The sequence below is a fragment of the Dermacentor albipictus genome, chromosome 5 (genome assembly GCF_038994185.2).
Source record: "Dermacentor albipictus isolate Rhodes 1998 colony chromosome 5, USDA_Dalb.pri_finalv2, whole genome shotgun sequence".
Lineage (NCBI taxonomy): Eukaryota > Metazoa > Arthropoda > Arachnida > Ixodida > Ixodidae > Dermacentor > Dermacentor albipictus.
The window spans coordinates 46,305,249-46,320,629 of NC_091825.1; the positions used below are offsets into that span (position 1 = coordinate 46,305,249).

The window sequence follows — 15,381 nt, forward strand, 5'->3', positions numbered from 1 at the left end:
ACGACCTGTCTGACGACTTCAAGGGTAGCAGAGAACTGGAAGAATGCAAACATCATACTAATCCACAAAAAGAATTGAAAATTTATAGGCTCATTAGCTTACTTCCAGTATTACATAAAATATTCACCAAGATAATTTCCGATAGAATAAAGGCAACACTGGACTTCAATCAACCAAGGCAACTGGCTGGCTTCAGGAAGGGATACTCTACAATGGATCACATCCATGTCATCAATCACGTAATCGAGAAATCCGCACAGTACAATGAGCCTCTCTATATGGCTTCCATAGATTACGAAAAGGCATTTGATTCAGTAGAGATACCAGCAGTCATGAGGCATTACGTAATCAAGGAGTACAGGAGGCCTACGTAACTATCTTGGAAAATATCTACAGGGATTCTACAGCCACCTTAATCCTCCACGAGAAAAGTAGGAAGATACCTATAAAGAAAGGGGTCAGACAAGGAGATATAATCTATCGAACGGTATTCACTGCGTGCTTGGAAGAAGTATTCAGACTATTAAACTGGGAATGCTTAGGAGTAAGGATCAACGGCAAGTATCTCAGCAACCTTCGGTTTGCATGTGACATTGACCTGTTCAGCAACACTGGAGACGAGTTACACCGAATGATTAACGACCTTAACAGAGAATGTGTAAGAGTGGGGTTTAAGATTAATATGCAAAAGACAAAGATAATGATCAATAGCCAGCAAGGGAACAAGAGTTTAGGATCGTTAGTTAGCTTCTAGAGTCGGTGAAGGAGTACGTTTACCTAGGTCAATTACTCACAGGCGACCCTGATCATGAGAAGGAAATTTACAGAAGAATAAAAATGGGTTGAAGCGCATACAGCAGACATTATCAGATCCTGACTGGACGCTTGCCATTATCGTTGAAGTGTACACTCAGTACATTTTACCGGTGCTTAGGTATGGGGTAGAAACTTGGAGGCTGACAAAGGCAGAAAACAAGTTAAGGACTGCGCAAAGAGACATGGAACGAATAATGTTAGGGGTAACGTTAAAAAAAAGGATGAGAGCGGTGTGGATCATAGATCAAACGGGTATAGCGGATATTCTAATTGATATTAAGAGAAAAAAAATGGTGCTGGGCAGATCATGTAATGCGTAGGTTAAATACCCGCGGACCATTACGGTTACAGAATGGGTGCCAAGAGAAGAAAAGTGGAGTCGAGGATGGCAGAAGAGTAGGTTGGGCGATAAAATTGCGAAATTTGCGGGTGTTAGTTGGAGTCGGTTGGCGCAGGACAGGGGTAAATGGCGATCGCACGGAGAAGCCTTCGTCATGCAGTGGACATGAAAAAGGCTGATGATGATGATTTGATAGCCGTTTCCGGAACGTTTTTTTATAGTCGCAAGAGCACAGTAGGCTACAAGAGGACCAGAACGAGTGCGGTTTGGGTTTAACGAGACTGCCGACAGCCCTTATCCCGGTTCATCGAAGACTAAACAAGTGCAACGTTGCAGGGGACCATGAAAAGCCGAGCGGTACATGGCCAAAGCTTAGGTGTTTCCTTTGCCTTCGGCAGCAAGTGATCTCGCGTAGCTAACCAATCCATCTAAATAACCATCAGCTGTGCTCGCGCTTGCACCAACCTCTGCGTAAAATCCTGCTTAATAATTGGCGGATTATATGTATGTCACAAAGTTAGCTTAGTTTCTTGCAACCGAGTAATACATAACGATATCTGTATCTTCAACCCTTCCGTTAGCGTTAGCCTTGTAATCAGTTGAATTAAGTAGCTTTTGTGTACCGTGGACCGCGACCAGCCACCGCGTGAAGCCATGCACCTACGCGAGCGCGAGCTCTGTCGCTGCTGTGACTGCTACGGGCCGTAGTAGTGGTTTAATGACGCTTATTGCGGTGAGCCAAATGTGCGTACTCATTAAGCTCTACCGAGGCGCCCTCTTATGTCAGGGAACTCGGCCACGTGTGGGCCTGACCGAAAAGCAGGAAAGGCTGGTGGACCGTAATGCGATGAAATGAGCTGAAGCGACTACTCTAGACACGGCTTGAAGCTATACATTAAAGTTCAGCAGTAGGATCGGCTCAACATCACGCGGTTTAGTTTGAACGCACCATTCAATTACATTTATTTTGACCAAGAGACGTCTATGTCCTAGATCGGGAAACTCCACATAGTGTGCGCTTCAGAATTGTGGTCGGTGTTACATCGCGGATTATAAAGTGCAGCTATTGGGTACTTGGGCCTCGTCCGTGCGAGGAAAGTTCTCGAGGGACCCGACCTTTTCTTACTTTTTAACCCGACGTAACCCGTCCTTATCGACATGATATCCAGAAATTTCAAGTGGATTCTGTGTAAATCCATGACATCTCACGGTCCAGATGACGTCTCACGGTCCGGAACAGCAAATATCTGCAAATGTTCGCTATTCGCTTTGCTCTCTATTTAGCCACATACACAACCAGTACTTGAACACGACTCATATATGACAATTGTGGAGTGCAGCCAACATCAAAGAACAAAACAACTATGGAAGTGAAACTCAAATATCATATCCGTTCTTCCACATATCTGATGAAAGTCGGACACGCATATCTGAAAATTAAGCGAAAAAAAAACCTAGTAAGTTCGCCTACCGTCGTAAATACGACTGGCCCCATACTTACTATACAGTGGAAGTATTTTTTTTATTCTGAAATATAACTTTTATAAGAAGTGCCACGTCGTTAATTGTCTACTGTCAATGCTACCATACCATGTGCCATATTCGGCGCCAGCTACAGATAAGGTTTGTGTCATGATATAATGCGTGAACACGTGACGGCTTGAAGATAGCGAGGTGAATGCTAGCCCTATCTCGACAGATTAGCCTAGCCATATATTTGACGCGCTACTACAGGTGTAGCAAATAAGAGATGAAAAAGCGTGAGAGAAAGACACACGCATCTACAAACACACACGGCAAATGCAATAACATGCGAATTGGTGGTAGTTTGCCCTCTATTTCAAGGCTTGTATCCTTGAGTAAAAGTGTGCAGTTCATAGAAAGGAATTGAGGGGCTCCAGCGAAGGCGAACCATGAGTGATGAGATTAGGCAATTTTGTTTTCAGGCAGGGTTCGGCTTATGCGGCACAGCATGAATTAGACGTCTATACTAAAGCGGTCCGTCCTACGGTGAGCACCATTCGGTCGGTGAGGACAATCGAGGCAGACCTCTCGATGACATGTCAAGCTAAAGCAAATTAAATTTCACAATGCATGTTGCGATAAGCCGAAAAACTTTATCATAGCAATAAGTTGAAGTCAACCAGCAGAGGCGCTATAGTTTCGCTTTCGCGAAAGTGTTTTTTATGTATGTTTTATTGACCATTTGGGTTCGTTACACATGCATTTCAGAGCTGCAGAAGCGTAGTTTAAACAATTGATGCGTCATAGAAGACGATGGTAGAAAGTGCGGAGAAAAGAAGCGCCGCACAAGAGAGGGCGGTGAGCTGCACAGGAGCGGAACGCAGCTATGACCTCACTCGCGCATGAGACCTCAATACGCGCGCGTCAAGTAGACGGCAACTCACGCTGCTCCCCCCACGTGCGTTCATTAATATTATTTGTGATAACTTGCCAGCGCTGGTACGGGAGCCGCGTTTTGTTGTGCGCGTGTTGTAGAGCGCATCGGTCGTCTGTCGGCCGTCCACTAGGTTAAGTAAGCAGACGACACGCAGTGCTCTGAAAATTGAAGTTTTGTACTTGGATGCTTTTTGCATATGTATAGCGCCCCGAGTTCGTGCTTGGATCAGCAAAAAATGTCCGTGAGAGCGACACTGAGCTCTCGGTATTCTACTCATTAATCAGACCGCTCAGACCACGGCAGTTGGTGCAGCAGCGAAGCAACTTCGCTGTCTAGTAAAGAGAACATAGCTAAGCGTCCATAGTCTGCAGAAATACAATCTATACGCTCCCAACAACGGCATATTTCGGTATGTCTTCGCTGACGGTTGATTACCCGCTGCGGTACGTGTCTCACTAGCTATGCGTTGAGCTGCTGAACACCAGGTCGTGGGTTAGATTACCGAATGCGGCAGTCGCATATCGATCCGGGTCAAATGGGGAAGCGCTCGTTTACTTATAGATATTAGTGCATCTTAAAAAACTCGACATGGGTCAAAGTTAACCCGCTGCTTTCCACTACGTCATGTCTCATAATCGCACTGTGCATCTTGCGGACGTTAAAATCTCCGATTCAGTTTTTAACAATTAAAGTTGAGGATGATATGCTCGATGAGGGTTAATGAGATTCTATCAATGCAAGTTGACGCCGCTGCGCCGTGCGCTAGGCCTGCTTGACACAAGCCGTTATCCGTCCCTTAACGGCACTTTCCCGTCAGGAGGAGAGAGCGCTTCCTTGCCGGTTTGCCCTCAAAAACGGGACCCCGGCTAAGCTCACCGAGGCCCTTAAATTAGCCGGTGTTCGGTTTTTGAGGAGTAATCGGCGAAAAGGCACGCGCTCCTAGCGGATGCAAGTGCCGTAACGGTGACGGGATGGATAACGCCTGCGTGAGGCATACCTTGGGCACGTTCATAACGGAAGAAGGGTGTACAGCGGATAGAGGGATGGCCGTAGAAAGAAGAGTGACTGTCGTGATAATAAACAAGGTGCTGAGAATAAATCCCGAAGAGATTCCTCACGAAGACTTCCTCGGATATGAGAACATGTTTTTTTTTTTTATGCTGCATGGGTTGTGCTTCATTATTGGCCGTGTGGCACATGCATTGTTTGTCATCAGGCGGGCAGGCCTCGTCAGGCAGTTAGCCTTCAGCCTACTCCATGTAGCGGCGACGTGTGCTGTATTCGATGAGTCTTGTAGAGGTGAAATTCAATATCTTCAGTAATTTGAAAGCGCAGGTAGTGAATGTTTCTTCATAAGGGATATCCGAGAGGCATTCAATGAAATGCCACGGAAGCGCATGTCACCTCCGGATGTTTTGATTCTCAGTTTAAAGGGAACCTAGAGGGAAAAGGAAGTTTAGCTGAATCACTAAATAAGGCTTGCGCAATCTCGGAATGCCACACTCAGCGGGTGAGGAATCCTGGTAACCCAGAAAAGACCGGCCGCCTTCAACTTCGAGCACCAGCCCGGCGTGACGTCATGAATTTTGCCGGCGTCCCCTCGTGCCTATTTAAATTTTTTAGCGGTAAATATTGGCGATATTATAAACTGAAAGAGCCAAATACACAATTTAGTAAGTTTCGATAAACTTTAGTCAGGCACAATGACCTGAACAAGAGAACATACTTTGAAATCTGTGACGTGACAGTGTAGTATCAGCACTGAAGTTTCTTCGCAAAATTCGAAACATCAATCAGCTTTGTTAATCGTTTTATCTTCTACCAGTAAAGCTATCACGCGGAAAAGTATGTACGCATCATTTTGAAGCAGTATTTTATCCGTTTAAACTGACTCCCTATTTACTTGTAGTACTCTTTTAAGGGTTGTCATCGATGATGTATTTCCGCCTTTGCCTCCTGTGGCCTTCATCCATGACATTTTCTCTTTTCTCATTATATACCAGCTGCCTTTTCTATGGAATCCACTTGGCAATCTTAACCATCCTGAACGATATCTAGCGCAACTATTATGGAACACAGTATTCCTTGTCACTCCGCGATTTCGTGTTAGTTAGTCGAGCAAGTCTAATCTGCGAATGCTTCGCAAGATGCGTTTTTGCATTTCAAACTCCCTCGCCAATTTAGCCCCGTTCCTGTGCATTCAGCTTGCGCGACACTGATTTAGCCTTCATTTTGGAAACTTGGCATTCAGTTGGTGATGATATGCTTCGTACATAACCTCCAACCGAAAATATCCTTCTCGGTCTGCCGGCCTGTCTGAAGTGTGCCGATGACTTCCCTTCCGGATGAGGCCTTCTACTAATGCTCACATTCAGGTTTTTCTTCTTTTTTTTTGAGGTCCTTGCACATCGAACTGTTGTGATTAGGCCATGTGCAGTTGCTCGTAAAACGAAACAATATTAGCACGAGTGGTCGGCATCCGGGGCGACAATAACGCAACTCATATTAGCGTAGCTCACAAACACGCCGCACTAGTAGACGGCTATTGCCACTGTTCAATCCAGAGGTTTCTGGCCACACAGCTTTATGAGTTTACATGATTCCCACGGAATCACGCCAGTCGTTAAAAGAACGAGCCCTTGCCAGTCGTAACTGTCCGACTACAAGAACCCGAGAGCGACGGACGGCTCGACACCTCTATGGCTGGCTTGTCGAAAACCTGCAGCGTCACGTGTTTCCCTAGCAACGCTATGTTGTTGCAAAAGTATGTTTGGTGATTATTGGGAGCCCATTCTACCAAAACCTGTATGCATAAGCGTTTGGCTTTATTAGAATCACCTGTGTTTTTGCCACTGTTCTCTGCGCTGCTGATGATTCGGTGGTCATCAAGAACACTTCGTATTAATGCGAAGACGGAGGAGCACCATACAACTGCTACGCAACACAAGCAGGCGTGTCGTAATATAACTAGTCCTCAATATAACAATAACAGCGAAAATACACCGAACTGACCATAGAAGCTGTCGTAAAATTACATGATGCCGTATGATTTTAAATGGCCGAATAGAATGGCTGAACATAACTTAAATGACAATAACGCGAAACGAAAGTAAACGACATTGCTGAAGCCACATCTCTTATCGTCAAGTATGTTCAAACCACCCATCGGATCGCCTTATGCAGCAAGCGCGCTTTTCTGTACGACACCCGTGCATCCGCCTTGCCTGCTTTCCTCCCCTCTGAGATGCGTCACGGAAAAGTAAACGGGATGTGCAACCTTTCGTTACTTTACGGTCTGCCCACGGTGTCCACCTAACGGAACTTTCTGCAGAACGCGAGGGCCACCCACGGCCGTGCAAGCACTGATTTGTAATTGTGCTCACGCCGTGGAGACGGGCGTCGCACTTACGCTTTCTTCCTGCGGCGTGCGAGCACCTGCCAGCAATGATATATGACGCAAAATCGGCCAAGTAACTTGTGTCACCGCCTCAACCAAACGAAAAATTCTTCTCTGCCTATGGTAGCGGTGGTCGCTCGCGTCTTTGCGATTCACATGCGTCTATTTTTTACGCTCGCCACTGTGGTCGGGCTAGCTAGGCTGAGAACTCCCTTGATCGATTTAGTCCACACGACACAGAAAACTGCTGAATGCTAGGCGGTGGAGAAATTTGACCGTGCACGACAGCTAAAATTACGCATAATAAGCATGGCAGCGCAATGCACAGATTTATTACCCTGAAGGTTACAATCTGCACGTTGCTAGGCGTGTGAGGCGAGGAAGATAAAGTGGACAAGGCATTCTGTTAGGACTAAAAAAACTTATACGATATAGGAGCACAGACACTAGACGTATGGAAAGCTCAGTCAAACACGAGGGGTTCTAAAATAAAGCTAGTCAGTCTCTCAAGTTCGCAGGCTAAGACCGAAGACTTACCTTGTTGGCGGTGCCTTTCGCGGTACCACTGTGTCCTGTGAGGCTATGGCCACCGTGGGAGGAACGAACGGCAGAACGGGAAGGAAGGGTAGGTGACACCGGACTTGGCAGAAGGCAGCCAACTCCAATGGAAGGTAGCAGCAATTTGGAACGGCCGAACGCAACAACCTCGAGAGCAAGGCGGCAGCAAGCTCGCACTGCTCCGACGTCGCGCTTCTGGCGACGATTCGAAGCTCTCTCCGTCCTGTAGACGGGCCCTCGTTCTTGCAAACCTCATGCGTAGGTGCGAGTTCTGCTGTCCGCGTGGTAACGCACACCCGTTCCAGCGGTGTTCGAACTATGTCGCCTGACAGGTGTGCACTCGCGCTGCCACCGAGGGATTCTTTAATTTGATTGCCATTCTTTGACTACTTCACGTGTTTTGAGCCTATCTATCCCGTGTGTCTATCGAGCGTCTTACTTCTGGACTCTAGACCATTTTCCGTAAGGAAGATCCTTAGGCCCTGGCCGTTCACGTCGATGGCACAGAAGGCCGCGAAAGCGCTCTTGAAATGCCTCAAGTCGACAGGTCTTGGGAACCGTGTGTAGACTCGGTCCGAACCTTCCACTGTGCGCGAAACCGTGCTCTCTCTCTCCTCTCTCTCTGTTCATCCCCATACCCCCTTCCCCCAGTGCATTGTAGCAAACCGGATGCGCGTCTGGTTAACCTCCCTGCCTTTCCTGTCTTCCATTTCTCTCTCTCTCTTACTTAGTGACCCAAGTTGCATAACACCTGGGCCACTTGGTATGTGCTCATGATCGTGATGCCGTCATGGTCGTTCCATTGCTGTCGTTTCAGCTTTGTCACCTGACTTTCATGATGCCGTTGTCGACAAGTCTTCTACGCCGACCCAGCGGGCCAAGTTGTCTAATAGCCTGGGGCACTAGATATATGTCCGTGGTGGAGAAGCCTTGGTGGTCGTCGCGATATTATAATTCTAGCTTTGCCAGTTGCCTCTCTTCATGGCGTCTTCGTCACTCCATTGTCGTCAGGCCATCGTCGTCAAAGGTTGCCTGATAAGATTGTCGTTACGAGTCGTCATACACTCGTCGTCATCCGAGTGTCCTCAAACCGTTGCCATGACGTCGTCGTCACACTGTTCGTTTACCTTTGTCATCCCTTCAGTATCATCATCCCATCGTCACCCAGTCGTCGTCATCATACTGCATTCGTCGTTCTATCGACGTCATTCCTTCTTCGTCATTATGTCGTAATCATGCTGTGGTCTTTCAATGATGATTATGCAACCGTTGTCGTGCCATCGTAGTCATGATAGCGGCTCTCTGAAGACGGCGCGTCTTCAGAGAGTCGTCTGTGACGGCTCTCTAATGTAACCGTCTAGTGACGGTTATATTTTTACGCCCTGTTTCAAAGCTTACAAATTTTCTTGCTACTGGGCTGTGCGCCAAAGATGAATCGAATAAAACTTTGTGGAGTACCGATGTTTGTAACGCGCAAGCGTACCGCCGTTTTCCTACAAACGCTCGTACAAACGCGCGCACAAAAGCACGGTTGGCGAACACTGCTTATCAGTGACACACGTTGTCAAGTTGCAAAACTCAAAAGCACACGTGTTACATACTAATCTGAACACATGTAACCTTAATGCCGCCGTACGATTCCCGGTACGTCAAGGCCGCGCGCAAAATCTACCCGCAGACAAAAGAACTAAATGCGACACTCTGACATTTCGTTCCTTGATGATGGCTCGCAGAAACCACCCACAGATCACACACAACCACGCACTGACCACTGCGACAAAAACGTGCTGGGCGCCATTCGCAATATCCGGCCCGTATAATAAGGATGTTTATTGTCAACCCCTTATAAACAGGGCGGTGGCAAATCGTCACCTAACCTGCTTGATTCAGTCAGGTAACACATCTACATCTATTGCCACTTAGCGTTTTACCTATCTGATCTCGATCTTGACTTTCGTGTTGAAAACCTCTATCATTATATCGTACCTTTACCTCCGCTTGCAATGACTCCGGTTTCTATGAATTTCTTCTCTGCTTTTCTTCCACCAATTGTCTGATTGTCTCTTATGTAGCTCGACTGCTGACTGTAGTTGATTCTTCCATCATTTTTTAATCTCAATGCTTCCGGAAGGCGGACACTCCCTACTAGTCTCGCTGGATGAATATCTTGGCATTGCATCACAATGTGCCGATAGTCATTTCCGGGCTTCGTCTCCAGCACACACGTGCCTCACTTGTGGCGCATATTTGCTCCGGTATGTTTTTGTTCTCGGGCCTCAAATAGCAGGGCACTGCCGTATCTTGCCGCCTCTGAAAATCTCCATTCTCTTTTATGTTTCCATCGTTTGCATCCAGTTTATCGTCTCCCTTTCTGTCCCTTTCTATTTATGACTCCTGGTTTTCCGGTTACACTTTCAGTCACCCTGTACTTCGTCGCCAACTTTCTTGTCCTCTTTCTCTATTCCGTGCCCACGTATTCGAGGCAAATTTGTTCGCGCATTTTAGCCGGCCACTTCGTTTCATGCATCTCCCTTGGTCTTTTTTGAAAAGTCAGCTCTCTTTGCGCTTATGTTGATTTCAGCGCAGCGTCTCCTTCCGGCCGGGTATTCTGATTGGCTGCCGCAAGGCGGCTAGCTTTTCCAGCACTAAAGTTGCATCCACACTAGCGGCAACAAGCCACGCGGATGGCCGCAGGCGGCGCGAAAGCGGCAACATTTCCCTCCCGCGGTGCGAATGATTCTCGGAGGATCGCAGCTGTCGCACCAATGAGGAGCGGCTGTGTTACACGCGCGGGCGAATGCCGCGAGAAACTACCACCCTCCCTCTCTATCTCTAACCACGCAGCAGTGATTCCATGCAACCTAGAATCTACCATGTGCTTGCCACAGCGGTAGAGCCGCCCACAAGTGTGGTCATGCCAGTCTCGGATCGGGTTTTGCCATGAGCGGCTTTCCGCACGCGTTTGACAGCGAAGCTGCTAGCCTCCAGTTGGTCGGGATTTTTCTTGAGCGCGTGCTCATCCAGTAACAGTACCGCCACCCTGCTGCCGCGGCCACGCAGCTAGATCTTAAGGGGCAGCTGAAAAACGGCTTTGTCTTTGAGTTTCCGCGTAGCAGAAGTACGTTTCCTTGTATATTCGAATTACAATGCGAAGCTACGATGTCTGCAGCTTGTGTGTAAGCCGCACTTAATGAATTAACTGACACAATTTGCTTTCAAGAATTTACTTAATTCAATGAGGCACTTGAAGAAGACGAAAGGGACATTTTCACGGAAAGTCTGCCGGAGAAGGCTGGCGGAGTGACGTCACGCTACCTCATAGTTTCCTTCCTGAACCAGTCAATACAGTCGGTGTTATATTATGGTTTTCGTTAAGACTTTTGTAAAACACACATGCGACAAACACATGCGACAACCCCGCTGAAATGGCACCACTGGTTAAACACAGGCGCAAAGGCGCGTTCACATTTGGAAGCGTTATATCGCGCACGTAGGATAAATTCCATCGGCGACAAAATGTGCGCGTGCCTACTGAAGGTGTCGTTCCGCTCGGCTATATGTCCGTCGCCGCCTGCCAACTGTATCGAGAATAGTGCTCGCCTGAGCTCGTTTGTTGAACGCAGCAAGAAAGATTTCCAGCTAAAGATTACTGTTGTGGCCAGCGAGGGATACAACACGCAGCCTAGACTGTCAGCTCAACGCACTCAGCGTTTAGTATTCATTTGGAAACTTTTCGTAGCACAAGACAACCAATGCATTGCCTTTCTGTGTTTGTGACGCCGAGAATCTGTTTCTCACATTGATAGACCGGTTTTCCGCAGATAACTTTTTTTCTTTTTCTGTCCGTAGCTTTACCAATAGTTTGCACAGAGCTTAAAGACAGATTAAGAGAGTATATGCAGTAGTCGCAACAATATCGCGACGATCGTCTATCGGTACACTGTGATGATTGTGGCTGGGAGCCACTGTTTAAACGATGCTGTGTCTTGTACAGAAATGGGGACAAAGATGCGCAGGAAATCATGGGAGCGATCTTTATCGCAAAAGTCGCGGTATATCGGCGCCCATCTGTAGACCCAAAATGGCGCATCTGGTCTGCTTATCTGTACGTGCGGTGATATGCTGTGTCCGCTTCCTTGGGTTCCTATTTGTTGTTGAATCGGGCATAAATGCGCCGCTTTTCTAAACAAAACTGTGTTGAAAGCATTGCACCGTCCTACCACGGTGCATTAACTTCCGGTCCACAGCCCTTCCGTTTTCTGGTAATCCCGCATTTTGACTTGCTTTTGACGAGGAAGACTTTTTATTTATTTATTTATTTATTTATTTATTTATTTATTTATTTATTTATTAGTCCCCCCCCCTTACTGCCCCTCCGGTTTGACCAAAGTTGGTTTGGGACCGATCGGTGCGACGAAGGCTTATTTCTGTCGCGTGACGTAGATTTTCTGGTTTCTGATCTTGTCGCCGGCAGGAAATCTTTCTGTGTTAACAGAGTAGCGATAAGTAAGGTTGGAGATGAGTCCTACAGCTCACAGACCTTGCTCTTTTCCAAGAAACTCACCTCGTTATTCACATCGCAGGATTTCTCCGCCGAAATGAACGTGTGCCTGCGCCCGTCCCTGCTTTTGCTGCTGCTGGTCTGGTTGAGCGTGACGGGCCATGGGACGGCGCGGCCTCCATGGCCTTCCGGCTCAGGAAGCGGCAACGCCGACCGGTCTCAACGGCCCCATGGTCGGAACCAGCCCTGCCACGATGGACATGGACGCGAACAACGTGCCAGACTGCGCCGGGTCCTACTCGCTAATGGAACGGCCGTCTGCAATGACGGGTCGCCTGCAGGGTGAGTTATAAGGTTCCGATTTGAAGGCAGAGCAGTCGGTGTACTGAGCAAACAAAGTACACTTTTCGTATTATTTCCTTACAGCGAATCCCCGATCAGTAGTGGCGACTTTTCAATGTGGTTTATTGTATACCATTGATGGCCTTAGCCAAGAGAGAGAGAGAGAGATAAATGAGATGCAGAAGGCGGAGAGGTTAGCCGGAAGCGAAATATCGAGCTTGCTACCCTGTCTGGGGAAGGGGTAATAGGAGACATAAAGATAAAGAAGGAAACACAAGGAGAGACAGACAAAACATCACACACATGTTGACATGAAAGAACGCGGGAGTGGCACAGTTGTTGAACTAGATAGCTTGACCAGGGGAACTTGACTAGCGCCTTCATCGCCTGCTGTTGTGACGACCACATGCATCAGCCAGCTCTCCAAGATTGCAGTAGCACTTCATTTGGGCCTAGTTGGTACATAATTCTGAAGCAAACGTAACAGCGCAAACACCTAAGACGAGCCACAAAAAGAAAGACATGACACACCCTGGCGCTGACTGACAACTTCCTTGTTTCTTTTCGTCGTCGATGCATATATGTACCTAGGCCACACAACCGCGCAGGCGCAGAGTATACATTACTGACATCTGCCAACTTATCGTATACGCAAACGTAGGAAATCAATTTCTGATGGGTGCAGGGACAAAGATGTGTCACTAATGTAATTATTTCCTTGTCTTTTTATGTGATAGGCCTCTAAGGCAAGCCGCGTATGTTCATTCTTGCTTTTTCCAAGAATTATCGTCCGATCAAGTCGCGCCTCACAATTGCTGCAAGAGTTCATATGCGCGACCAGGTGCGCTCCTTTATCTACACTTTTGTTTACTTTTTAGCAATGTTCCCTGAGTCGCTCATTGACGCAATGCCCTGTCTGGCCAACGTATGTCTTACCACATGAGAGTAGAATGCCATAAACCACGCCGACAGCGCACGACACGTATGAGGCATCATGCCGAATTTGGCATCCTCCTCTGCTTTCTCCGCAGGTGCGGGAACATAGCTTTGAAAGCTTGTTTGGCGCAGAAATTGACAAAGGAACACCATGCCTGCAAGCAACTTTCTTGAGTTGATGGGTCACCTCATGTATATAAGGGACCACCGCAGGCCTTCGCGTTTCACGTTCGGCGGCCGGCCTTTTTGTGGTTTTACTTCTCTGGATCAGAGCTTCAACCACGGCAGTCAAAAGCGACATAGCGAACCCAGCTGCCAAAAGTCGCCTGATCTAATTGTCAAACTTTCTTGCATCTTGTGCACACACGCTCTTTTAAGTGCCAATTCTATACATGACGACGCAATACCTCTTTTCACAATCTTTCATTTCATTTCATTTCATTTCATTTCATTTATTCATTTATTTAAGACACTCCTTACAGAAATGCCTTGGGGGACGCGACAAAAGGCACTGAACGTGCCTGACTGGGCCTCGCCACCCTTGGCAGCAGCAGTCACACAAGAACAATAATAACAAAATTATTCACTACAATACGATCAATTTGGAACACGGTAGAACTTAAACATCAATAAGTGTTCCTCATCAATAACATAAATCAGTAACATAATAACATAAATACACATACACATCAATAACATAAATACACATATAATTAGATACATTGTATAGGTGTGTCGCAACTATCGTCCTAGTACAGAAAATATATCGGACTTTAACAATAAAAAGCCAAGACACAGAGTAAGAGGAAACCAACTGGGATCAGACCTGCAGGATTTTTAGTCTGTGTTAAGGAAAAAATTTTTGAGCATTTTTCTGAAAATGTGCACTGAGGTAGCTGTAACGAGCGCTTCAGCAATTTCCGGATATTCGTTGAGAAGGTCTGGTATCGTAAAGCTTAGTTTTTGATCGCCATATTTTGTACGAGAACGTGGCCTGGGTATTAAATTCTTTCGTAGGCTGTACGGACCAGGTTTCACTTGATATTTGGTTTGAATAGGTGTTGTTTGGTGCTGATGCAATATTTCCAGGGCCAAGTTGTATTTATACAATTTATGAATAGGCAGTATTTTATAAGATTTAAAAAAGGGTGTAGTGTCTTCAGAAAGTTCTAAATTTCCGATTGCACGCACCGCTCGCTTTTGCAAACAAAAAAGACTGTCTAGGTTGGTCTTAGTCGTTGTTGACCATACTAAGAAACAGTAACATAACCGGGAATGAAATAGCGCGTAGTATATCTGCCTTTTCACCGCAGATGGGATATAATATCTCACTTTATTTAGGATTCCAACAGCTCGCCCTAGCTCACTTCGGAGCTTGTCAACGTGAGGCGTCCATGAGAGGTTTTCTTGAAATGTCACCCCCAAAAATCTAACTGACAAAGATTGTTCGATGGTAACGTTTTGAAATTTTAAATCCAAGTTTATAGTCGGGTGGTGTCCTCGCGGCCGGAAGAGTAAGTATTTCGTTTTGCTGATGTTTAATTGAAGTCTGTTAGATTGAAGCCACAAATCCAGACCTGTTAGCCATTCGTTAGCTCGATGAAATACCTCTCTTTCATGAGCACCTGAAGAAGTGCGCAGAAGTGCAAGTGCGCAGAAGTGCGAGTGCGCAGACCTGAAGAACAACAGTTCTTTTTTCGAGCGGAAAGTTTTAAAAGTTTTTAGATATGTTGATGATTTTTTGGTATTTTTATCGCTTGACTCGTCCTACCAGGATACGATCAATAAGGTTTTAGAGGATTTTAAGGTGCATGGACAAGATCTTACGTTTACCCACGAGGCTCCACAAAACAATGTACTGCAGTTCTTGGAACTGAAGCGTGAATTCTGTGAACGCCATGTGTGTTGGGCCTATCAACCCCGTGCGAAAAAGGAACTGTTGTCCTTCAGGTCTGCGCACTCGAAGATTGTGAAAAGAGGTATTGCGTCGTCAAGTATAGAATTGGCACTTAAGAGATCGTGTGTGCACAAGATGCAAGAAAGTTTGACAATTAGATCAGGCGACTTTTGGCAGCTGGGTTCCCTATGTC

At 46.6% G+C, this 15,381-nt stretch overlaps 1 protein-coding gene across 2 annotated transcripts in view; it reads left to right on the plus strand.

Annotated features, from left to right (window-relative positions):
• The window catches only part of Notum (palmitoleoyl-protein carboxylesterase notum), an 85,040-nt gene that overhangs the window by 1,453 nt on the left and 68,206 nt on the right, over window positions 1–15,381 (plus strand). Inside the window, exons 1-2 of one of the 2 annotated variants that reach the window (XM_070538362.1) lie at window positions 11,727–11,774; window positions 12,096–12,355. In XM_070538362.1, the coding sequence (XP_070394463.1) occupies window positions 12,111–12,355 (245 nt within the window). In that variant the 5' untranslated portion in view covers window positions 11,727–11,774; window positions 12,096–12,110. Of the gene's footprint in view, window positions 1–11,726; window positions 11,775–12,095; window positions 12,356–15,381 lie in introns of those variants that run through there. The other variant, XM_070538361.1, reaches the window with a different exon arrangement.